At 39.0% G+C, this 27,162-nt stretch overlaps 1 protein-coding gene across 1 annotated transcript; it reads right to left on the bottom strand.

Moving 5' to 3' along the window:
- Positions 1-26,895, bottom strand: LOC308702671 (protein NLRC3-like). The gene is made up of 8 exons (XM_081385697.1): positions 26,820-26,895; positions 26,332-26,442; positions 21,618-23,543; positions 12,502-12,732; positions 6,858-7,031; positions 6,149-6,322; positions 1,595-1,641; positions 1-1,464 (listed from the first exon to the last, which is right to left on the bottom strand). The coding sequence occupies exons 2-8, from the start codon at positions 26,439-26,441 to the stop codon at positions 935-937; spliced, it is 3,192 nt and encodes a 1,063-aa protein (XP_081241823.1). The 5' UTR covers position 26,442; positions 26,820-26,895; the 3' UTR covers positions 1-934.
- Positions 26,896-27,162: the final 267 nt, after the last annotated feature.

Below are 27,162 nucleotides of genomic sequence, written 5' to 3'. Positions count from 1 at the left end.
GGAGCTGCACTTTTTTTATTTGAATATCTTAAGATAAAAGTTACATCAAATAGACATCAATGTTGATAAATGTCATAAACATAATTTTACATAAAACTATATTAAACATTATTGAAACAAGAAAATGAAAATAGAAACATCAACAACATACAAGGAAAAAATGCTGAACTTGTAAAAAATAATTGAATCTAGATAGCACAGCATCTTAAGTATAAAGCATAATCCCTGCCACCAGTTGTTTTATTAGCGACGAAAATGTCTGTACCATGCATAAAAAGATGATAAAAAGGTAATAAAAACATTTAAGGTTTCACAAAAAGCAATTATGGCCTCAAGCCTTAAGATGCTGAACAATTGCTTAAATTTAGTCAATATTTAGTCATGTCATAGTCAATCATTTTGTATGTCTAATTATAATCAACAAAAGAACATTTTGTTCTGAAAGTTCAGAATTAACTAATTATTAAAAAATGTTAAAACCTAAATAGAAAAAAATAATTAAAATAAAAACACTTTTGCACTGGCCTTGTGAAAATGTGAGCTCTTGAAACAACATTAGGAGTAAACTATTGTAATATAATGTAGTGAATTACTAGTAGTTAATTTAACAGTTCAAGTTTTTGTGTGCATTTATGACCTTTTGTGCAGATTTAAAATGTGCATATCTGAATAATCTCATATGTTATGTATAGGCAAGTTAATTCAGTTTACTGGAGTTAATTCAGCACAATCAGGTCAATTTATTTTATTGAATGGATTATACATTTTTCTTCTTTTTTTATTAAAATTCACATTTTTAATTTGTCATCATGATTCTCATTTTCCATGTTGTTTTTATCGTTGATGAAAGAAAAAGAAAAAAAAACTTTGTTAGCAAACATTTTCATCAGTAATTTCATTGACAAGATTAACAGTTTTTGGAAGCTGTTCAAACTTACACAAGAGACAATGAGGAGTCAATGAAAACCCTAAATCCAGCACAGAGGGGTTCAGTGAATGTGGAGGGAAATGTGTACAAGTGTGTGAGTGTGTGTTGGTCAGAGATGCTGTAGAAGGACAAAATACCGCCCGGACAGTCCAGATACACTCCTACTCTCTTATAGGCGTATGGGGCAGGTATGTCAATTTTATTTTTATTGTGCCAGACAGTGAAAGTGTCATTAGAACAATCAAGGCTCCAGGACTTTTCATTGAATCCAAACCTACAATCATCACTTCCTCCTTTCCTACTAATTTCTTTATGTGCCACTGATATAACAGCCCCCCTCCACCCGCTCCATTCAGCCTCCCAGTAGCAGCGTCCTGACAGAGTTTCTCTACACACAACCTGAGGAAAGAAATCAAATCTGTCTGGATGATCAGGATATGACTGCTGCTCCTCCAAACGTGTCACCTTTCTGTTCTCCTCAGACAGACAGAGATGAACATTTACTGTATTTGGATCCAGTGTTAGATTACAGGCATCTGAACACAAGAGGAAACAGAGGAAAGAACATTTAGAGCACAACAAAGCAATAGCAAAATGTGTGTGTGTGTGTGTGTGTGTGTGTGTGTGTGTGTGTGTGTGTGTGTGTGTGTGTTCTTGTAGACTTACACTTGCATAGTTCTGAGACAATCAATACCTCTCCAGCATGATCCACACTATAAAAAAATTACATTCTGATTAATGTGATACAAAATAGAAATAAACTCAATCAGCAGATCATGGGGGTAACAATGTCAAAGTCAGAGGTTCAGTTCCAGAGAGTTGGGATAATAGCATCTGCCAAAGTGGATAAATGTAAATGTTTTCACAGACACACCAGTGTGGCATAACACACAAGTCCTGTTAACACCTGGTATTAAAATCTATTTTGGGTGCTCTGATCACAAGTGGTCAGGCAAGACAAAGTGTGGTTCACCACCTCATTATCCTGCCTTTGAGGAGCTGCTGGAGGTTGTGACCAGAGCTTTGGCCAAATTAAACATTGAGTGGCCATCAGAAAACTTGATGAACGCTTCCTGCTGGCTCGGTCACAGCCTTCGCGCCAGAGTCTTCCATTTTTCATTGATCTCCACACTGAGGTGTCGAGATCATGGAACAAGTCATTCTTACATGTTTATTCTTCCATCCTGGGCTCGAAAGAGAATGGCTATGGGGTGATGCCACAGTTTTTCAGAGACATTAGCATCATATCTCTCACCCGACACTGCGACTCCGCCTCTGCCCTCCAAACCCTGCCGTACAACATCGGCTTTGGTGGGCAGGGCATATATGGCAGCTGGTCGGGCTGGTGCATGCCTGCATACAATGGAGATTAATCAGGCATACCAGGCCGACCTTCTAAAAGAGATGGACGACAGTGGGGAGGTCGCGCTCGAGGACGTGGAAGAACTGAGTGTGCCGTCGGCCGCTCCATGGCAGTATTAGTAGCTACGGAGAGACAATTGTGGCTGAATCTATTGGGCATCAGGGAGAAGGACAGGGTTTTACTCCTTGATGCCCCACTTTTGCCTTCTGGCCGTCAGTACCGTCATTGAGAGGTTTCAGGAGGTGAAAAGGCAGTCAGCCGCATTTTAACAGTTCATCCCCCGCTGTCATTCCAGATCTCGTGGGGCTGCTGCCAGCCGGCAGCTACTCATACCTGCAGCAGAAGAAGGAGAGTGTTGCCTCTCAAGACTCTCGAGAGACTGATCCCCCAAGTGAAATTGCTAGAAGCCTGGAAGGGTCTTCAAATTATATCTCAGTGGATCCTGCGCACTGTGGAATAGGGGTACAGAATTCACTTCGAGTACCGTCCACCAAAATTCTGCGGGGTAGTTCATACTATTGTCAACCCCAAGCAGGGTCGGGTCATGGAACAAGAAGTTCAATCCCTTTTAGCGAAAGAGGCCATAGAGCATGTTCTTCTTCATAAGAGGAAGGCCAGGTTCTACAGCCGATACTTCAAAGTTCCCAAAAAGGATGGGGGGTTACATCCCATTATGGATCTCAGGATATTGAATCGTTCTCTAAAGGAGATTCAGGTTCAAGATGCTAACTATCCCTGTCATCATGAGTCAAATCAGGTCCGAGGACTGGTTTGTCACAATAGATCTAAAGGACGCTTACTTCCACAACACAGGAAGTTCCTGAGGTTCGCCTTTGGGGGAAAAGCGTACCAAAATCGTGTACTTCCTTCCATCTTCCAGGCTGGCGTTGTCTCCTCGCACTTTCACGAAATGCATGGATGCTGCTCTAGCTCCACTGAGACGTCAAGGCATTCCTATCCTCAATTACATCAACTACTGGCTCATCATAGCTCAGTCAGAGTAGAAGCCAGTTCGGCATCGAAATGTCATTCTGCGCCATCTGAGGTGCTTAATGTCAAAAAGAGTTAACTGACTCCTTAGCAGAGAACTACATTTCTCGGGGTAGGGGCTAGGCCAGGCCATCACTGTCAAGCACTTCCAGAGAGTTCTGGGGCTCATAGCAGCAACGTCCAACATAGTACCTTTTGGCCTGCTGTACATGAGACCCCTAACAGTGGTGGCTCAGGACCAGAGGGTTTTCCCTGAGGGGAAACCCATTTCGTCATAACGAATGATAACATTTGAAGTAACATATGATAATCCAAATATGTTTCTCTAGTGTAGTGTACTGAAGTGTTCCTTTTTATTGATTTATCGTTATAGGCCGCCTGCATTTCTGTAAAGTAAAATATATTATTATTTTATGCAGCAAATGTATATGCCAACAAGACCCAACAAACCTGGTGTTCATTATAAATATATTTGTGTGAATTTTAAATCACAATTTTAACCAGAAAATCACAATAAGATTATCTTCCCCAAATTGTGCAGCCCTATAGTTTCTCCTAATATCAGCATGTTCATAGTTGTCTTTTTTAATTTTGTTTAATTTTTTTTATATATACAGAGACCAGCTGACACTGATGAGCCTTGCTGACTTAAAGGTCCCCTGAAATCAAAATGTAATTTTTTTTTAGCTCTTAGGATGAATATGTTAGCCTTAATGCTATAAATAAGCTGGTGTGTTCCAAAACAATGACAAAATTTGCATTTGGAGATATAAGCATTCAAAACTTCCAGTCCCTAACTTCCACTAAAATGGATCATGGATTTGTATGACGTCACCTTGGACTTCAGCTTCTCATCGCATCTTCTTTCCAATCAAATGCTCTCTAGAATCTGAAGCGTCCCGCCCCCTCTGCTATAAACACCACCTGGCCAAAGTGACTGTGGCTGTACCTGACTGTACGTTCGGTAGTACACGCATGCTCAATGTCAGCTGCTCGTGCTCTTCATATCCATCAGTTATCTGTTGGAGTTACTGGAGTAACATATACTCCAGGATATTTTTTTATTTCGAGTCGGAGTGACTGTCAGGCACTTTAGAAAACTGGATCAGCGCTGACTCCGTTTTGAACGATTTAGTTCAATTTGATGAACTGGCTTGACTGGTTCACAAAAAAAGAACCAGTGCAAAAGAACGATTCGTTCGCGAACTGGACATCACTACTGTTGTCACGTCACGGAGCAATATGGGTTGGAGATGTGTGTTCGGTTGCTCAAACCCTCGAGTTTTATTCTGTTTTCAGAATGAAATGGCTAGAATTTATTCACACCTCTAACGTTACTATTGAATCCATCCACCAGCGCCCGGATTCGTTTCCATGGTGCTGTCAAGTATGACTGCAGTCTGAGACAAACTAAACACTATTGACTGTTTGAAAAGAGGGAGAAGCCATTCAATATGTCCCGCCTTAGCTTCCTGTTTTTACGTCAACGTAAAAATTACGTCAACACATCAAACAAAGCTGCGCGTTTCAAGACCCTTCAGTGGGCCTTTAAACATTCACACGAGTCTCTGTACATGAACATGGTAAACTGAAGCAAACACATTGGAAATGGGCACAAAGGTGTGTGACTGTTCACGTCTCTGTTTAGTCTCTCCCTATGGAGGATCCCTTTACCACTCTACAGATAAAGCGTTGTCGGAAAATTTGTTTCGCGTACCTACCCCAAAGTGACAAAATAAAATAAAATTCTTTATCAAACTTTATAAGGAAAGACCAGTACTTTGTTTAGGCTTGGTTTTGTAGGGAATTACAAACATATTCAATATTCAAAATATTCAAACGCACATAACTATAGAACCAATTCTAAATGTGCATGTGAACGCCATCAGCGTTTATCACAGGTTCGCATTTAAAGTCTTTGTAGAGAGAATGGTGTCGTCTTAGCGGCCGCTAATTTATAAACAAATTTTCGTTGCGACGGAAGCGAATCATTCAAAAATAACTTTAGCTGGAAAATAACTTTATTAAAGAACCGCTATAAAGCCAAAACAATCTCTGTTACCTTAAATCATACGTTTATCTCTGTAAAGCTGCTTTGAAACAATCTACATTGTTAAAAGCGCTATATAAATGAAGATGACTTGACTTGACTTGATTAGTTTAGGTCAGTGTGCTCAATAATGTGCCTCTTTGTCTTTTGTATCTAAGGACTATGTTGTGTTGTAAATAAGTCCAAACAATCAAAAAGCCATTCTTTTTTAAATCTCTCCTCATTCTTTGTTTATAGTTCCCTCACAGTCCCACCTGATAGGATCATTATGGGAGGGTCTTTGTCTCCCCAGGTGTGAAACACATCAAAATTCATGATGATTCACACCTCCTTGCATAGAGCTATCTTACACAAAACATGTCTTACAAATTTTAAAGCAATATATTGTTTTATGTGAATGAGTGGGCAGGATGTTTTTCACATCGTTTTAAAACAAAAACTCTAGACTACGTGATACAATTTTCAAAAGTCTTGTGACCAAATAGTCAGTATGGGTTTTATGGCCTTATCTGAGTGACTAAGACTTTTACATACATGCTGCTGACATATTAGTGAAGCAGAGTTTGTGCTGAATACAGTGTAATCCGACTTTAGTCATGAAAATGTTAAAAGTAACAGAAATAAGCACAAATGTCAGAGCATGTCAGAACACCTCCAGTGCCCAGAAAACACATTGGACCCCAGAGGGTTAAACTGTAATATACTATATTAACTCTAAAGACAGTGGATTACATGTTATAACATCCACACATGTACACATACATTTCTTTACACCCACATAAACACTGGAAAAGGTGATTCTTATTGCCCAACATACTTGAGATTGTCCAATTTACAGTGTAGATCATTGAGTAAATCAGAGAGCAGCTTTATTCCTGAGTATCCTGGGTTATTGTAGCTGACATCCAATTCTTTCAAGTGCGAGGGGTTAGACCTTAGAGCAGAATACAGATAACAACATCCCTCCTCTGTCACCATACAGCCAGATAATCTACAAAGATACACAAAACACTTTTTACAGCCTCTAGTCTGGGTCAGACCAGAGAATATCATCAACATTACAGGTAATATCATGCAGTATATAAAGTTACTGTAGATGTAGTCAGATAGCAAGGTACCCTAGAATGTCTCCTTATGAACTTAAGCAAGACTTCCTCAATGTAATGTTCTCACAATGTTTTTACAAGCCACCTTGAGTGCTTGGACAAGACTTTCCTTCTCATACTGATTTCTGTCATATACCATTCAACCTTCAATACATGGCCCATTGTTAATTTAGCAGATATATTTTATCCATCAGATTCAATACAGATTCATCTAGAGTAAAGCCTTGCTGTCAGACACACTTTATACATGTATTATATATAAAGACATAGAGAGAGAACAGGAAATGTCAGTGTGGTTTACATAAATGTACATGCCGATAAACACTTTGATCTGGGAATTAATAATTAATGATAGAGGACAAATGTAACTTTTATAATTAAATACTATAATTGTACAACCGAAGTAATGTTCTTAAATACCTCAATATCTCCAGTGTGCAGTTTGGACTCTTCAGTCCAACACATAGCAGTTTCACTCCTGAATCATACAGGTCATTATTGCTCAGGTCCAGCTCTCTCAGTGAAGAGTTTGATGATTGTAGAATTGAGGCCAAGCCTTCGCAGGATTGATCAGTGAGATTACAGTTGCTCAATCTAGACAAAGCAACAAAAACTAAAGAGGTCACATCTCTGAAATTAATAAATCTCAAAATCAAATAGGAGTAATCACTGGAGAATAGGAGGAATTATAGAGCAAGTTTCACAAAACAGAGACACAAATTAGGTCAAAAGTATAAATTAATTAAACAACAAAACATACTGTATGATTTTTCTGTCTGGCAATTGGACAAGTAGAAAAAGCCATTAGAAAGACTGACTGGCTAAGACTGATTCCCAAGTTTCTAATATACCATGCAGAGCATGCAGGACAGAATGTGGAAGACAACTGGGGGTTGGTCAGTCCAAAAGGCAGCACTGAATAATTGTAGGGACTAATAGGAATGTTAGAGCCACTAATCAGCCTCTCCAATCTGATCATTTGGGTAAAGACATTGCAGACCTCTGGATTTGCTAAGAAAAGCAAGTGTTGTCGGTGGAAGTGGATAAAGTTTGTTTATTGTTTATTTGTTTATTATTATTTTGTTTGCTTAAACCATAATATTCAAAAGAGGGTGGAGACCTCTGTCTTCCCAAAAAAAGAAGAACAAAGTGTTGGAATGTCGAATTAGTCAAGCAGCAAAGGAGAACCTAATGTATTCTCCCATAGCAGTAGTTTCAGGTCCAGAAAGTGAAAAAAAAAAAAAAAAACACTTAAAAAAGGTATAAATCAGAGGTGGGTTGAGGTCCACTGTCCTCCAGGGTTAAGCTCAAACTGTCTTAGTTTGGTTACAAATGTAAACAAAAAAGTACTCTTTCTCAAAAATGAAAATACAATCCTGCAGAATTGTAGTTCTGATGATTTTCTGTTTTTGGATGGGGACTTTAATTGAGAATTATAGAGAATAATAGATAGATTAGACAGAAATAGAATCAATAGACAGAAATCATATGGAACCTCTTGTTGCTTCAAGTCGTGTTTTAAAATAATTAATTGAGACACACAGCTTATGTGAAATATGGGGTGATCTAAATAATAGTGTAAGACGTGTAAAATGACACGTGGGTACATAATAGAGAAAAAAAATCTTACCCAGTCTGTGTTATAGACACTCAGAAACACAATGAAGCTCAAGCCACAAGTGTGGTTATGCCTCATTTCAAATCTGAGGATGATATCTCTAAAACTATGCATTCTGTGAATAATTTCAGAAGATCATGTCGGGTAAGTTTTTAGAGAAGGCTGATAAGATGCAATATTTTATTGACCTTTTAAAGACCCATTTGCAGTCTCATGTCTAATGTCTGGCGAGGAGATCTGCTCAATTATTGCTCTTTTGTTCTCACCTCTGCCGGTATGATACTTAATCTTCATAATTCTTTTATCGTTAATCTTTTGTTTGTTTTCAGACATTATTAACCTCTATTCTGGCATTAAATGCCCATCTACACCACTTTCATCCCACTATACATTAATCCACCTATTATCTGAAGTCTTTCTAGAAAACAAAACAAAAAAGTGTTCTTGGGACCTCATGTGAATTCTTTTAACAAAATAGATTATAGCTCCTGAAATAGAATATAGCTCCTGGCGCAACAAGTGCATTAGAGCTACAATTAGCATCAAGCTACATAACACAATTTAAAAGATTAATATTACACTTTCACTCAAAACTCACTTTAAACAACAAATAAGTGTTTGTATTACCTTCCGGTCACGATCCAATGTGGATTTTAGTCTCATAATGATGTTAAATGATGTTATATTTAGCATTTTATATGGAGCTAATCACTACACCTGCTTAGTATTTATAATTTCAACATCCATTATTGATATGAAAATATCCCAAAACGCATAAAAGTCACACACAAACCATATGTCATTTTCTATGTTTATTAGCTTATTATTTCGCGTGTAGAAATGTTTCTTTGGTTTGTTCTTCACGGAGCTCAGGACAAGGAAGTGTACAGGACAGCGTCATGAAGAAGGGCAGGAATTAGGGTCACGTTGACTCACGTAAGATGATTGACGGCTCTAGAGATGAATAAATGTGCGATGAGTCAAATCTGACGCAAATTAGGAAGAGAAGAGACAGAGCTCGCTATGTATGCCGTTTTAGCTCATCAGATCTCATAATTCAGTGGGAAATTAGTATTTTTTTCTATTTTGCAAACATGATAATAAATCAGTATTTCTCCAAATATGCGCACTAACGGACGCTCTCTAGTGCATGTATGTGAACACAAATAAATTCTTGCAGATTTGCTTGGCTCTAAACCACAAGGGACTCTGGTCCAATCTCTCTTTCAGAATTTAATGCAAATGGATGCCCTATCTAAGTTTTTCTTTAGTCTTGAAAAGAAGAATGGTCAGATTCATTATGTTCACTCCTTATGCAATGAAAATGAGCAAGAATTAACAAAGACATCTGATATTAGAAACGAGCTCTACAATTCTATGACAAATTGTATCGTGGTGAATACAGAAAGGACGAGGAGTTATCTACTGGCTTCTATGAAGGATTGCCACATGTATTGGAGGACTCAAAAGCAGAGCTGGAGATGCTTCTTTCTGAAGAAGAGCTTTTGAATGCTCTGAAGGGCATGGAAAAAAAACTCCTGTTGAGTTTTATAAAGAATTTTGGGCTGTCCTGGGCAAGGAATTGCTGGCAGTCCTAAATGAAAGTTTAGCTGATGGCTCTTTGCCTTTGAGTTGGAGTAGAGCTGTGATCACATTACTACCTAAAAAGGGTGATTTGCAGGAGATCAAGAACTAGTGACCTGTGAGTTTGTTATGTTCTGATTTTAAAGTCCTTTCTAAGACTCTGGCTAATAGACTTAAAGCAAATGATGGGGCAGGTCATTCATTTTGACCAGACGTATTCTGTGCCGGGCAGGTCAATCACAGAAAATGTCTGTCTCATATGAAATGTTTTAAGTCTTGTAGGGGGTAAATTTAGGGTTTAATCTATATTTACCAAGAAAAAGCATTTGACAGAGTTGAAAACCAGTATCTATGGAACACCCTAGAAGCTTTTGGTTTTAGTTCTAATTTTATTGGTATGATAAAAGTGTGTTACCCTTTTAAAGTTAGTAGAGGGATCACGGTTGTGCACTGTCTGGTATGATTGACTCTTTAGCTATTGAACCAATGCTGAATGAACTAAGAAACAAGATTAAAGATGTAATCTTGTATCACGAAATACAACATCAAATTTCAGCTTATGCTTATGCTGACGAAAAGCTTATCAGCTAATGATGATCATGGTAAATAGGCAACAAGACATTAACTAGTTGGTTTCTGTTAATATGATTTTGGGATCATTTCAGCTGCAAAAGTTAATTGGAAGAAGAGTGAAGCACTGGCTGTTGGGAAATGGGAGGAAGGGCTACCAAAATTCCCTAGTGGGATGATTTGGAAGAGGGAAGGTTTTTAAAATGAACATTTTAAAGCCATGATGTACAGAACGTCACACAAAGATAAAGAAGAAAATGTATAAAAACATATTGGATCAATAAAACTAAGAAATAACATAACTGCAGAAAGGCCACACTGCAGACATGATTTGCATTTCACATGTCGGAAAATCAAATTAAATAGCCTAAATTGCCTGTGCGAGCACACTCAGTACAGCGCAACATAGATGTACCGAAAAATGATCAACAATTAATTTACAGAATTAAATTAGAACAGAATATACCTTTCTAATAAGTGAAATACGAAACGAAATAAGTCAGAATCAAGTCACAAGGTGCAGAACAAATGTGTGCAAGACGCCTAAAGTACAGGGGAACATATATTCAAAATACAAGTCACAAATGGATAAATTAGATAACCCTGAGTGATCAATAAATAAAATAAAATAAAATAAAGAAATTATTAAAATAACGAAAGTATAGCCAGAATTGTCAACTTTGTCTTTTTAAAGGGATTTTTTTTTTTTTTTTAAATCTCAAAAAAACATTTGGGTCTTTTAAAATTGTGTGTGTAATAAAGTATTCTTACGTTACAATCTAAAACGCTTAACTTGAAAAACACTTAAGACAAAACACTGCTTAAGACAGTTATATTAAAAGATCAAATTCTGCACACACCTTATTAATAAAGCATAGACGACTATATAGCTTACAAAAAAGCAGATGAGCCCAGAATATGAACGCAATGCATTTAATTACACGTTAAGCACTTTCCTCCCATATAAATCCGTTATTAGAAATCGCATTGCGTTCATATTCTGCGCTCATCTGCTTTTCTGTACATTGTGTGCTTAGTATAGTCTTTACTGAGTTTTGGTCTTTTAACATCACTGTCTTAAAGCAGCACTAGGTAACTTTTCAACCTTCATAATATATTTATTTAAAGCATTCGTCAAGTCAAGAAAATGTCTCTCTCTGAGTTTAGCTCCAACCCTAATATAAACTTTGCTATGCAGTGGGTATGTGCAATAAAGATATTTTTGTTTTTGTTTTTTGCAGAATAGAAGCACGGGGCTCTAAGGCAGGGGTGTTCACCTTTCTGCAGAGCTGTACATTGCAATGTTGCCATGTCTTAGGGGCCATTCATTTAAGGTGGTAAGAGTAACAGGGCACTCAAGATTAAAGAATGGGATCAAGAGAGATCCACAAACAGATCCATGAAATTGCCTGAATAAGCCACAGAGTAAACAACAAACCTTAAGGTGCTTGGTTCTCCCAAAGAGAAAGTGACATCCAAGAAGGTGGTTTTGGAGCTAAGTTTCACAGTCTCAAAAATGACAAAAACAAACAAATAAAAAACACCTAAATCAGGGCCCACATAGCAAAATTTTGACGTCCCAGATCCGGCCCACATATGGCACACGTGGAAAGATGATCTGGCTCACATGCAGCGTGGAATGACAGCCCATGGGTGGCTCACTCCTGTCTGCCAGATCTGGGCCACAAGCAGGCCATAGCAATGCCATATGTCAGCCAAGAGCAAAGAAATAAACCAGAACTGGACCTTATCTGAGCCACAAAATCTGTTTATCTGGTCATTTCAGTCCTTAAAATCTGAGTCATTTCAGCCTTAATAAGCCTGTTCACAAGCAGAATCACTAAGATAACAGAAAAAGAGACGAGCATGGCCTTCACAAGGTCTTTTATTATGTTCCTGAAGATCTTATTTAGGTTCAAGTGTGTTCGATTAGGGTTAGAGCTAAACGTTACAGGAAGGTAGAGCTCCAGAAACAGGGACACCTATGACTTAAAGGTCCCTCAAAAAAACAACACGGAACAAGACTGCATTTTGCAGCTGCCTGGTCCTATCCATTGGGGGTTGCATACATACAGTAGTAGGCATTTTCTCCATACAGTTATCCCTGAAGTGCAGTGGCATGTGGTGGAGTTATAAAATGAGGAGTCACGCCTAGCCAATTCTGTAAAACCACCTCTACTGAAGTGGTCTCCTACATCTACTCTTCTGTTGAACATGGCTTACAACTTCCTAGGTCAGGAACAGGGCAGAAGGCAAATGCGTGCATGTTTGATTTCATGATACATACTGTACCTCAGTTTTTCTAGTTGACATTGTGGACTTTTCAGTCCATCAAAAAGCAGCTCCATTCCTATATCCTGTGGGTCTGTCTCTCTCAGGGAGTTTAAAAATTGTAAATAATTAATTTGTGGATCATGCAGGTTATTATTACTTAAATCCATCTCTCTCAGGGGGCAGTCTGGTGATTGTAGAAGTAGGGCCACAATTCGACAGCATACATCACTGAGATTGCAGCCTGCAAGTCTGTAACAGAAATAAAATATATAAGCACAAAAGGTCTAGGGCAGATAAGGGAGACAAAATGTGCAGAGCGTTGGGTCGCTAAAACCCGAACTGAAAACCACTGGTCTACACATTAATAGAGCTACAGCTGGTCTCTCAATGTACTCTTCAAATAAGTATTGTGTCATGTATACTTGAAGTAGGCTGATCAGACGTCCCGAAAAATTCGTGACAGTCCCGAAATCTAAGCTGTTGTCCCGAATCCCGAATCCGGTCCTAATTGTCCCGAAAATTATACTAAAGCAAAATCTTGAGGAGCTATTGTCTGATAAAACATTAAAAACTGTCCATGGAGGTTGAGTCGTCCTGCAGCCAGCCCCCGCCAGCTGCTCATTGGCTGCAGCATCTTTTTTGTTTCTTTTTTGAAGTTCTACAAAGATACTGTAGGCACGAATTTAGATAAGCGTTGATAAGCTAATTTTCATTCATTCTTCGTTGACATGGCTGGTGTACCGGAACCCCAACACACCGCTAAAAAGCAAAAATATCTCTGCCAGCCAGTCGTAAAGGAGTGATTGTTTGGTCGCGGCACTGTGTGCAAAAAAATACTTCGGCCTAATGTCTGATGTCGGGTTACACAAAGCAAATCATCTACACAATTATTTAGTTTTCTTATTTAATGACCGGCAATTTAGTTGTGATATTAATTTTGGCATAAGGCTTATTAGCGTTAGGCTATAGCCTGAAAGGTCTGATTTACGCACTGTTACAACAGTCATTGTTTTGTTTTTTTTATAGTAGGACTATGATACCATAGTAGCCCCCCCGAACACCATCCCGAATTTCAGCCAATCTCATCTGGTCACCCTAACTTGAAGGTCGAGGGAGGGAGGGAGGAAGGCGTCCTGGAGTCATGGCAGGAGATAGGCAGGTGACCAGGGTGATAAGGGCAGGCTAGGTAGCCTTCAGGACGGGACAGGGAGGAGACCAGGGAGGTACAGGTAGTTCAGGGAACCAGGGAGGTGCCAGGAGTTTAGGGAGCCAGGGCTCCTCCGTCGTCTTAACCTGGGAGCTTGGCTCGACCACTATGGCCAGGGCCAGGGATTTTTTGACATGCACACACTGCACAAATATACAGAGTTTCCCACTGTTTGCGCATACTAACTATTCTCCTACATTGGTTCTTTATTTGTTTTAAACAGCAGACTTAATCCATTTCTGGTCATAATTTGGAGATAATGAGCAAATTAACCTTTGTGCCATGTGTGCTGCATATATTTATCACATGAAAAATGCCCCTCCCTGTGCCCAAAACCGTCGTCTGTGGATGGGAATCCGAAACAAGGACTGCCAGGACATTGTTCTGCTCCACTTCACAGACACTGAGTGAAAGGAGAATTTTAGGATGACAGGACACTCATTTGTACGACACTTTATTCAACAGGAACAACAGCTCGTTCCGTGCGTCATACATCAGTACGTTATTTCAACGTCATTGCACATACGCAGTCCTTTTAGTTTCGGTTTTCAGTCCGATCGTGTTAACATGTTCTCTTGATCGGATTAGAAAAGGATTAAACCACCCCTTTCAATCCGATCGAAATTTCATTTGGATCGAGCTCAATCGGATCGATTAAGGTGTTTACATGAAAGCTTTACAGTTCGATTGAGCCGTCAATCCGATCACTAACGGATTATCTGGTTACATGTAAATGTAGCCACTTAAAGAGGATAATGAAATATTCATCGGAATAACATGATAACATTATTCCTAATTGTAAACTGTTGTTGGTGTTCTCAAAAATGGGGTCCGCGACCAATAGCCACAGGGTCCACAAAATGATTTGCTATACCATATTTTCCAGACTAAGTTACGTTTTCTATCATCTGAAATGTGCTGCAACTTATTTTCCAAAGTTACTTATATAATGCATTTAACATCAAAAACAGGCTATACACACAAAAAAGTAGACAATGAAGGAATTTTATAAATGTATTTCTCACATCTGTGCTACAAGTTTTCACTGAGTTCTGGTTAATTTTTGCAACACACTCCAGAAAAAGTTCAATTTAAATTGTCTAATTGTTGGTAAGTATCTAAGGGCAAGTTTAACATGTTGCATGAGACATAGGTGTGACTAATTTCTGGAAAATAAGGTAGGCTAAAAATTATAAAATTCTGCTTTATTATTAAAAAGTGCATATTTACAAATGGGGATACCGTTTATGCCAATAAAACATCTCTTTGTAACCATGGTTCCCTGAGAAGGGGAATGAGACACTGTGTATGAAGCACATGTCTAAGCATCAGCCTATGACATCACTACCAGTGTGACCATGAGTATAAAAGGATGCCTGAGGAACACATCATTAACTTCTCCATCTGAAGAAGATGTAGCAGGCATCTCAGAAGCATAGAAACAAAATGCAGGGTCTTGTTCCCCTTCTCAGGGAACCATGGTTACATTTGTAACCGGAGACGTTCACTTTCGATTGGTAACTCGCATTGCATCTGACAAGACGCTATGGGGAACAAATACCCACTCTGCCATACTGAGGGGAATGCATGTCTTATCAGCTGTGACTAATAACTCAAAGTAATGACTCTCCAGACTGCCAGAGTCAGATTCCCCAAAGGACGCACCAGCGAGCTGTCAGTGACACTATTCCCTACGGCCACCGCCCAAGCAAACAAGGAAAGTCCTGGTACTGCACTTTCATTTCGGCAGAGCTCAAAGGCTTGGAATCATATTCCTATTGAAAGATTCCTTTAAAGGAATATGGCCAGGCACAAACATAGACCATGGCCTGTCAATTCAATAAAGAAAATGCACAATTTTTTGAGAATGCAAGACACACACAAACACACGCCTATCTTCATAATTTTCATCGACTAATTTGACATTTGTCGTTTAAACTGAGGTGTAGAAATTTCTAGTCAATTAGTCTAAAATTAAAAATAAATCCTTAGAAAACAGTAAAAAAAAAAACGTACTTAATGTTTAATTCCAATATCCAAATATGATATTTAATCCCACAGAAAAAAAAAGTGTTTACATTTGTGACATGATGTCTTTGCATTTGATCATTGCACATTATAAACAGGTCAAGCATTAGCTGAATAAACGTTAGGCAATTCAAACATATTTATAGAAAACAGTTGACTATGAATAGACAGGACCAATAAGAGCAAAACGGTTTGCTTATTCTTAAAAGAATATAAAGTAAAAGTTAGCCAAGTCCGACATATAACGAGGGGTTGTGTTAACGGTAAAGCATCCGTCATTTGATTTCAATTTTATTTAGCTTTATTGGTTGCCATTACTTGAGCATTAAATAATTTGCAGGGCTGAATGATTCCTTCGTCTTATCTTGAGTGACCATGAATAACTCAATTCAATATTTCAACTTTCCATATCCACCCCAACCCGTTTACCTTAAGGAGTTAGAAGTACTGTGACTACTGTACTGTCCTCATTTAAGAAACCAGTCAGACAGCGGGAGTGGGGTCTGTGTACTTTGCATTCATGTTTCAATTTAATATTGAAATTATAAAAAGTAGAAAAGTGCTGTATGTAAACTGACATTGATACAAAATAATGTCATTTATATCGTTTCATATCTAACATATTTCAACTTCATCCCTTGTCCAAAAATCAGCATATTGTAAATGCATCTCCACACTGTCCAGTGGGTCAGGCAGCTTTGCCACACCGATTTTAAAAGTTGGACAACTAAATAAAACCAGTGGTGTGCCAAAGAAGTAGGCTGATGGTTAATGTGGGTACAGATGCGAGATAACCTTCATTCTTCACAGAACCTCTTCCTGCTCAGCTACTGTTCGGACGCTCTTGCTTACTGCTCCGTGCTTTGCTCTATCGCTTTTACATTTTATCTCCTGTTTTTTTATATTTTATTTCCTTTGTTTTATTTCCTTTTATCACCTAATTTTAACTTCAGCAAATCAGCACAGTGCTCATACGACAAAGTTTGGATTACTACAAAAACTAAGAATTATTTTACCCGACCAGCTTACATACCAGGAAAGGAAAACACAACTGCCTCAAGGATAAGAGAGAAAATGCCTCTTCTGGAATCTACTTGCTGCTCTAACTGCCACAGACTTTTACAAAGGATTGCAGTTCTTGAAACAAAGTTACTTACGGGACCACCAAACCAGACGGAGCACACAACAGAGCTTCGTCATGGACACCCTCAGAATACCGGTGAGTCCCATGAAACTAGTGCTCCTCGGTGGCACAAACAGGGAGCGAGACCCAAAGGCACTCGAGGCATCAGATTGTCACGAGCATCACATATTGCCGCAGTAACATCCTCTACCCCAGATACAGTTCTGACAAGGATTGCAAACACTGGTCTCCTACCACCGCCTATACATCTTGAGAACAGATTTGAAGTACTAAGGAATGTAAATGAGGAATCCCCAAACGTGATGAATGTGATCGAACACAGACTGAATGGGCCAGTAGCAAACACTGATGCTAACTGGTGCTCAAGGTCGAGCAGACACCGGCACTCAGCTCAGAGTGCAGCCGAGCCCAGGACTCCGATAGTGGGGGACTCCATAATCAGAAACATTAGCAGCAGGGATACAACTACGTGCTGCCTTCCACAAGCAACAACTTATAATGTAAACAGGGAACTTCAGAACATTCTGATTAAACATAAGACTGCAAATCGACTTGTAGCGGGTAGGACGTAGGCAGTGGGAATTGTACCTTGATTGAATCAGGTGGTGGTCATTTGGCTCTGCACCTTTAAATCCAGTAAGCTGGCGGTCTCTCTCTCATTAGTGTTTTGCTACAGACTCTTGGTTCCTTGGACTCTTGGTTGGTTGTATGAGTGTATGTGAGTTCATGCTTAAATGTATTTTAGCCTCCTTGTGAAAACATGGTTGGCATGGATCTGATTTTGATTCAGACTATTGCATTGTTTTGTAGTGTGATCTGGCGTTTGTGCGGTTATTCAGTGCCGTGGTTACATCCAGCTTCCTGTCTTCACGAGCCCTCACTGGCTATGAATTGTGTCTGCGCGTTTCAACGAAAATGTAAGTTCTCTGCTTTTACTCGTGAGCAGCGTTCAGTTTTTTTCTTTAGGCACTGGCCGTAATGAACTCTCATTGATTCGTGTTCTGTTTATATTAGATATGGGTTTAGAATGTGACCACTACAAAGTTTGCTGAGTGCTGTTTGTTGTGCTGAGAATGTAAGTTCACTGGCTTCCTTTCTCCCTCATGTGTGTACATTTTCATCACGGAATGCTTGTTCATATGTATGTAGTCATGTTGACTCGCCATGTCTGTATTATAGTTTGGCCTAGGAATGTACGAGTAAAAACCAGACGGAATAAAGCGATCGCTACAATATTACAACTAAACAAGCTCTTGGCTCGACGCTGCGGTCTGCATTCAGCATTCATACAGGTTGGTAAAGTAGGCTACTTTAGCACCTTGCCCTGTTCTGACTGCTTGTATTTAATTGAAGACCTTTTATGTTTTAAGTAATTTTCAGCCTATTGATGCACAGGCTACAAACTAAGCATAGCTTTGATTTGACCTGTATAATTACTTGTATGGTATTGTAACTGTTTTCTTTGCAGGAGGACCGTCACATGCCATCTTGGCCACTGTTTTTCCTGTGCTTTGTTTTTAGTATCTAGTTGTGTGTGAGCGTGTGCGTGTGTGTGTGGGAGGGAGGCCCACTGGGTTGTCCATCAGTCTCTCCCTTGTGTGCGTTGTTGTATGTTTCATGTTTGTGTATCTAATGTTTGTATCTTAGGCCATCGGGTTGGAGCAATATCCTGGGAGGGGGTAACAATTGTATTGTGTGTCCACTTGTTTGCTGAGTGTAAACTATTTTTTTGTTTTGTTTTTTTGTGCATGTGATTTGTGATGTGCCCTATTTATTCTGTGTTTGAGTCTTGCTGAATTTTTATTGAGTGCTATTTATTCAAACACCTTGATTTTGCACTTTGTTGTCCCCGTTCCTGAATTTGTTGCCCAGAGGCCTAGGGTCTGTTTTTCATGTTCATGTTTCATGTCCAACTTGAGAAGAATAAAATAAACTGTTTTTATTTTTATAATACTCCAGTCCCTCTCTCTCCTTTCATTTCCCTTCATTGGGATAGCCTGCTTGTAAACATCTAAAATTTAGATTGTTGGTTATCCACTTGTGATTGATTTAAAAAGGCCCCCTAGGGGTCACAGACTCATCATTCATGTGGGGAAGAATGATATTCACAAAGAGCAGTCAGAACTCCTTAAGGATTTCCATGAACTTTTTGAAACACTTAAAAGACTGAAAGTTAAAACATTCATCAGTGGACCACTCCCAGCAAGAGGAACAAATAGGTTTTCACGGTTGCTTGGGCTTAATACATGGCTGCAAAAAACCTGCAATATAAAAGGAGTGAACCTCATTGACAATTTCAATCTTTTCTGGAGTCAGAGACAACTGTTTCATCGGGATGGCCATCACCCAAACAAACTTGGTTCAAGAGTGTTAAAGGACAATATCTACTTCTCCCTCAATCATCCTTCTGCAGTTTGTGCCAATCCACTCAATCTGAACGGCACACACACACCTGGACACAGTATGAATGACCACGGGACTTCACTTCAGCAGCAAAATGGACATGATAACACCACTCCGCCACAACAACTTCTGCTCACGGACACAATCTCAGCTGAGCCCTGCCCACAGAGCTCATCACAAACAGACATATCAGAACTGCTTGAAGATTAAGCACCCAAGGACGACTTCCTGGAAAACAGCCAGGGAAGCCAGGACAGCATATTACAGCCTCCGATAACACCAGAGCAACAGCCCCTTTCACCAGACAATTTTTCCCTCTCCCCAGCATTGCCACTTCTGTGCTTCTCATAGAAAATGGAAGAACTGGTGTATGCTGGAACCAGACTATCCCACTCTTTTGCTGCAAGCCCCCAGATACCAACCAAAAAAGACACGCACCTCAACCACCCACACCAAAGCCTGCACCAAAGGCTGCGAGCCCAGCTCGCCCTCCCCCTCCTGTGAGAGCTCTTCGGCCTCTGCCACAACGCCAGGGCCCACACCCTCCTCCATCTGCTCGAGGTGAACCAAAAACAACTGATACCAGCTCTCAGTGATATGTGTCGGGTCCCCGTTTTGATAACAGTAACTTTCTCAAAAGTTTACAGAACAAGCGGGAACCCAGTGTGCCTGTATCTTTCTCTATTGCTGTTCTATTATAAGATAGAAAGTCTAAGGCCTTCAATAGCCGTACAGCAAACCCAACTAATCTGGTGCCTATTACACGTCAAACTAAGATTGCTGTGGGGAAAAGTAAGTCTGTTAAGTTAGCACTCTTTAACATCCGCTCACTTAAAAATAAATCACTTCTAGTCAATCGTTTGACTATTGATGATTAATGAACACTCAAATGAGAGTAGATATGTAGGTGCAACGTTACTTATAGTCAACTGAATGTGTTAAAGGGACCATCAAAATAAAGTGAAACCCAATATTCAAGCCAATTACCCATTTTATACGCCTAAACCCCTAAATATTATTAAGCTTATTAATTAAGCCTAACTTATAATAGGTCCATAGCCCCCAAAAGTTTGAGAACCCCTCGTTTAGATAAAGTATCTGTAATGAACTGCACATCAATACAACAATCCCGTGCTATGGGCACTGCCATTGATCCCGTGCTATGGGCACTGCCATTGATACAGGCTACAGAGGAAGGTACTTTTATGGCATGTTGTTATAACTGTTTTAATGAGAAATATATGTTCTTTTAATAACAAAACATTTTGTCATTATGAGAAAATTATGTTTTTATGAGAAAAATTTAGTTTTAACCGCAGCATCTTGTTATTATGAGAAAATATATTGTTTAAACTACATATCTCATCATTTTGACATAATTGAGTGGAAAATATAATATTAATGTGGCAGCAATGCACCAACGTACCCTACACCCTTAACCATCCTCATTAAACTTTTTATTCCCACTATTAAAAACCTGCTTAGGCACTTTATTTCCACTTTTTGAATATTTCCTATTTTGATTTACAATAAATGTCTCTACGAGCTCATATGCGATGTGAAAAGGATGAGTTCGGAAAAAGGCGTATTCAAACTCGGGTTGGTCGCATCAAGAAATAACACCACTCCACTGCTTCAGTTATCACTGGCAAATTCTGGCTCAATCAGACAATGGTGGGTGGAGTTAGTCTAAATACGTGGAGTTAGTCTCTGCCAAAATTACGGCTATTTGCACTTGGTGTAAATTGACTCTCCGTTTTATTTGTCTTTCTTCCCCAAAGGAGCTTTATTTGATTCTCAGTAAAAGCAAGACATTCAAACTATTTTCCGTTGTCTGCCTGTTTATGACAAACTGTTTATGCTGGAAACATTTACTGATTTTTTATTTACAAAGGAAACACAAAAGAGCGTGTCAAAAGTGTCAACTTTTAATAAGGATTTTTTTTTAAAGATCTTTTATTTTCCATCTAGTAATGTTCCTCAGAATACATAAGGTATATAATAAATTAATGAAAATAAATTAATAAAAAATATAATAAATAAATAGGCTATGGTTAACTTAATATTAGTGACATACATTTTAGACAATATTATCAGTATTGACTGTTTTTGCACAATTTCGGCAACAAAAATAGTTCTAAACAAACTAACTGCAACTATGCCACCTCTGCATTGCAAAGATTTATTTTGGTGATACTAATTTAATTTGTTTGGTAACAGCCTTATAGTGTCTTATTATTCTATTTTTTATATTACATTTAAGAATTTATCATAAAAGATTTAATAGTTAGAAAAAATGTCCTTATAAAGGCCCCTTATTATACAAATCAGATCACATAACTGAATACTCACAGAGCTTTTCTGCAGTTGTTTATAGCTGGTAACAATCTCCTCCTGCCCTCATCTGATGTGTTGTATTTCTTGAGGTCCAGCTCATCCAGCACCTCCTCTGACATCTGAAGCATGTAGGCAATTGCTGAGCAGTGAGTAGAAGAAAGTTTATTCTCTGGTTGTTTGTCTGATTTCACAAAGTCCAGAATCTCTTTGTGAAGAGTCTGATCATTCAATTCCAACAGACAGAGGAGCAGATTGATTGATCTGTCAGCTGAGATATCAAAATTTTCATCATAATCTCTGATTGTGGTTTTAATGTACTGAGCGGTTCTCTTGGTACTCTCTGAGGTGTTCTCTGTGTGTGTCAGAAAACCCTGTAGGAGTCTCTGATTGGGCTCCAGTGAGATGCCCAGCAGGAACCGAAGAAAAAGATCCAAGTGTCCAGTTTTACTCCACAAGGATTGGTCAACTACTGATTCTAGCAGCCCACAAAGTGAGTTCTTCATAGACCAGAGCCACTGAAACTGAGGTTTCAGTGTTTGCATGTTCTTAGTGATATACATGTAAAACACGTAGAAAGCAGCAAGAAACTCCTGAAAGCTCAGATGTATAAAGCAGTAGACTTTCCTCTGATTAATCACTGATTCCTCCTTAAAGATCTCAGTGCAAATCCCAGAATACACTGAGGCGTCAGTGGTATCTATGCCGCTCTCTCTCAGGTCCTCCTCATAGAACATCACATTGCTCTTCATCAGCTGTTTAAAAGCCAGTTCAGCAAGTTTCACAATCATTTCTCTATTTAACTCCAGGAGCTTCTCTGGATCTCTCTCTTCATACTTCTGATTACTAATATTTGTCTGAAGGAGCAAGAAGTGGATGTAAATTTCAGTCAGAGTTTTGGGGATTTCTGCACTGTCTTCTTGTTTCAGGATGTTTTGAAGCACAGTGGATGAGATCCAGCAGAAGACGGGTATGTGGCACATGATGTGGAGGCTTTTTGCTCTTCTGATGTGTGAGATGATTCTGCTGGCTTGATGCTCGTCCCTGATTCTCTTCCTGAAATATTCCTCTTTCTGAGGGTCATTAAATCCCTGAATTTCTGTCATACGGCTGATGAATTTGAAAGGGATCTGACAGGCTGCTGCTGGTCTGGAGGTGATCCAGATGTGAGAGGATGGAAGAATATCTCCTTTAATGAGGTTTGAGGTCAACACACCCACTGAGGAAGACTCAGTCACATCAGAAACTTTCTGAGCATCTGAAAACATCAGCGTAATTCTGCTTTCATCCAGACCATCAAAGATGAACACAACTTTACACTTCTCATAAATCTTTGAGTCCAGATCTTGAAGTTCGGGATGAAAGTCCAGCAGAAGTCTGTGAAGACTGTACTGAAGATCTCGGATCAAGTTCAGCTCTCGAAATGGAAGCACAAACATGAAATCTACATCCTGATTGGCTTTTCCCTCAGCCCAGTCCAGAATGAACTTCTGCACAGAGACAGTTTTCCCGATTCCAGCGATGCCTTTAGTAAGAACAGTTTTGATTTGGTCTTTCTCCTCACATCCTGGTTCAGGTGAGGCTTTAAAGATGTCATTGCAGTAGATTGGAGTGTCTTGAGAGTGCTTTGTTCTGGCTGCTTTCTCCATCTGTATAATCTCATGTTCTACATTTACTATTTCACTCTCTCCCTCTATGATATAGAGCTGTGTGTAAATCCTGTTCAGCAGGGTTTGATTCTCTTGCAATTTGATTCCTTCAAATAAGGTCTCATACTTGTTCTTCATTCTGGTTTTGTGAGACTCTTTTACTCTATGCAGGACATCATCTGCTGGTATGTGAGAATCCTGCAGAAGTGTGTGTGTCTGTAGAGATGCTGCTTTGTCATTCTGCCTGATGTGGCTCTGACAGTAGGAGGAAGTGCAGCTCAGATCATCTCCCTCACTATTGCAGGGATAGGAGAAAGAAATAAGACACAAGACAAAAAAAACAAACAAACAACAAAAAAAAACTATAAAAAAAAATAAAAAAATAATATACAGAAAAATACCTAATATTATATGAGCTTTTTATTGTTGGTAAGAAAACCAGCTCATCAAAACATGGCATTGAGTGTTAAAGGGATAGTTCACCCAAAAATGAAAATTAGCTTATGATTTACTCACCCTGAAGTCATCCTAGGTGTAAATGACATTCTTCTTTCAGAGGAATACAATCGGAGTCATATTAAACATGTCCTGGCTCTTCCAAGCTTTATCGTGGGAGTCAATGGGTATGTTTTTTTAGAAGTCCATCAAAGCGCATCTATCCTTGATAAAAGTGCTCGAAACGGCTCTTTGATGGACTTCCAAAAAAAATAAACCCATTGACTCCCACTATAAAGCTTGTAAGAGCCAGGACATTTTTTTATACACCTAGGATGGTTTCAGTGGCCCTCATTTATCAATCTTGCGTAGAAACGGGCGTATATATTGGCGTAAGATTATGCTTACACTCTTCTCATCGCCTGATTTATGAAGCTGTGCGTACCTTTGAAATTCTGGTGTACGCAATACCTGCCCTTGATAAATGCTGCGGCTGAAATCGATTGTAATTAGAATAACACGCCCCTATATATTCAAGTCTCCGCTTCCCCCATGCCCTCATTTTACGCCATGGACACACGGAAGACGGCAAAGAAGAGAAACTTCTTTGAGAAAGAGAAAACGAAACCAGGGAAGTGGAAAGAAACAAAATTGATTTCTAGATTTTTATTATTAATGACGCTTATTGTTATTTAGAAGAAGAATGTCGTTATTATTATTATTATTATTATTCAGGGTTCTCAAGTTTTATCAAAAGCTTGGAGTGAGATCACATGCGGTTAGGGGAGGAGCCCTAATGGAGCCCCGCCCCCACCTGACCCCGCCCCCCAATTTTACCCATTGTTCATAATTAACCAGGACAAATTGAAAATATAACAATTGGTAAATCTGATAAATGACAGAGAAATTCATCACATCAAATATAGCCTACTCTTTAATGTTATATTTATAATATCAAAATTACAAATAAGTTACGCAAATTACAAAAATATAACAAATTGCTGCATATAGTTTGAACAGTGTCTAGTTAAAATGGTATAATGATTTGTGTGGTGGGACATTGAGAACAAATAACATATTAGAGTATTATGTTGTGTGTGTGTGTGTGCGCACTGGAGTACACACTCCAGCTTATGAAATGTGTTTTGTGTTGTAAGTGTTGGAAAAATACAAATGGCAATTAATATGTTTTGACAGGATATAAAATATTAGAGCACTCTGCTTTAATACATAGCCTTAATGTAACTAGAAAGACTATTAATACAGTATAATATATAATTTAAAATAAAATAAATAATTTAAATTTATTTAAAATAAAATAAAGAAATACATTTTCATTCCTTCCCATACCCACTAACATTTCCCTTAGTTTCAGATAACGTAAGCTAGCCAAACTGAGCCAAAGCTTCTGGCCTGGTTGCAGAGTAGTTGTAGAGTTTTTGACTGCATCACTAATAATGTATACGATGGGCTATATATTAAATGTTCTAGCCTAAAAATGTTAGACGAGCTTTCTTCCAACTTACTTTCTCCATCATTCACGACGTGTGTTCGCCGTGTTCGCGCGATGTTGTTGGTTATCTAGTAACGAACGTACGGTGGCCGAGAATGTTCCGTCAACTTCCGTGTGTTCGCGCGCCTATTAACGAACGCAATCTGGCCGAGATACGTGCTGGCGGCAGGAAACTTCACTTTGTGTGCCCGCGCCTCATATACAACGTTATATAAAAGCTTGCAGGACAACTTGGTTGGCATTGCCTTTTCAGCGTGAGAAATACACGGTGTGGCGTGTGAGCGTGTGAACTGGTTGAATTGCGTGTCTCACGGCCAATGCGTGAGACTTGAGAACCCTGATTATTATTTAAAATAAGAAGAATGACATTTTTATTATTTTGTCAGTCTGAATTTTTTTGGTCATTGAAAGCCTTTCATTACTAAACCCAGTCCGTGCACACCTGCCGGGCCTAACCCTGGCCTAACCATCGTTTCAAAGAATAGTACAACGGCGAGCGCGTCGAGTATAAACGCCTCGTCCGTTTGGAGAGGTGCGCGCGCAGTCTGCGGAGACTCGCGCTGCGGAGCCAGGCGAAAGTATAAACAAGGCTTGAAACGTCAGGTAAAGCGCACAGGCTCGCAACTGAAGGAATACATATGCCTACAATTCAAATGCTTTGGTAAAATCACACAAATTAAACATTGAAGTCCATGTTGCACAAAAATAAACACTGAAGTTTATAATTACTATGTTGTTGTTTTTTTTACAGTGGGTCATAATATATATCTTTTAGTTTGTCAGTGCGTTTTGTGGTGTTAGGAATTGTTTTTCTGCGCATTCCCGCACTCAAAGCGTGCGTACACCACCTCCTGAGCTGGCGTAGGATTTGAGCGTGCCGTACGCCAATGTCCATATTGATAAATCTCAAAGTCACCGTGGTTTTGGGTGTACGCCAGGTGTACGCTGGAAATTTGGTGTACGCACTTTTGATAAATGAGGGCCAGTGTGAGTAAATCATGGTCTAATTTTCATTTTTGTGTGAACTATCCCTTTAAGGTGCATAAAACATACATCAGATTTTCTAGTTTCTTTTTTCTCAATACAACAGTAATTCAGTCCCAGGACAAAATTATACCTGCATGTTTATACTCACTCAGGATCAGAGGTCAATATTCCATTACTGAGATCAGGAGGCTGACAAATGGATTCATCACTCTTCATAGACACACAGCTGGATACTGGAGATGTTCTTCTCTGCCTCATTCTGGTGGTTTAATTAGCAAAGACGGGATTCAGGGATTATATACTTGTCCACAGTGTAGGAAAGGGAGATAAAAACACAAGAAGATAATCCAAAAGGAAAACACAAACGTAGCAGATTTGTACTTAACACAAAAGACGCATCTTTCATCAGCAGTGAACCAAGGAAACAGAAGGCTACTTATACACTCATTATGACAAAATAAACATAGAACAGGTGAGGAATAATCAAACACTATGGCAACAAATCAAACTAAGAAGTAAACATAGGAATGTGAAAACACTACAAAACAGAAACACAGAGCATGTGTCAATACTAAAGAAAACCATCTGCTAAATCTTTATAATTCAGTTTAGTTTCTGATACTAACAACATCATACCTGGTGTTAGAGGGCACTGTTCCATTACTGAGATCAGGAGGCTGACAAATTGAGTCGTTACTCTTCACAGACACACAGCTGGGAACAGGAGATGCTGCTCTCCGTCTCATTCTAGTGATATAATTAGTAAAACGTAGAAATAATTCAGGCACTACCTGCAAAAGAAAACCATTTAATATGTTAATATAATTCAGTTTCTTGTTTCAGTTTATAATTCAGTTTCTCAGTCCCAAAAATGAAAGGGACCATCCAGACTTTAGAAAGTAAGGTTGGTGGAGCTAGCTTTTGATGTGACCGACCCAAGTTCAAATTTGCCTTTTTCAGAACTAATTTTTTTAAATAA

This window comes from Scardinius erythrophthalmus (assembly GCF_964197995.2).
Source record: "Scardinius erythrophthalmus genome assembly, chromosome: 15".
NCBI lineage: Eukaryota > Metazoa > Chordata > Actinopteri > Cypriniformes > Leuciscidae > Scardinius > Scardinius erythrophthalmus.
Note: the sequence above shows the minus strand (reverse complement) of the source record. Positions and strands in the feature narration are given on the sequence as shown.

Excerpts from the sequence above, each read along its gene's own strand:
- LOC308702671 (XM_081385697.1), bottom strand. The coding sequence starts at position 26,441 with ATGAGGCAGAGAAGAACATCTCCAGTATCCAGCTGTGTGTCTATGAAG. Across the intron at positions 6,323-6,857 it reads TGCACACTGGAGATATTGAG|ATTATCTGGCTGTATGGTGA; the intron begins GTATTTAAGAAC and ends GTATCTTTGTAG. Across the intron at positions 1,465-1,594 it reads TGTCTCAGAACTATGCAAGT|ATGCCTGTAATCTAACACTG; the intron begins GTAAGTCTACAA and ends TCTTGTGTTCAG.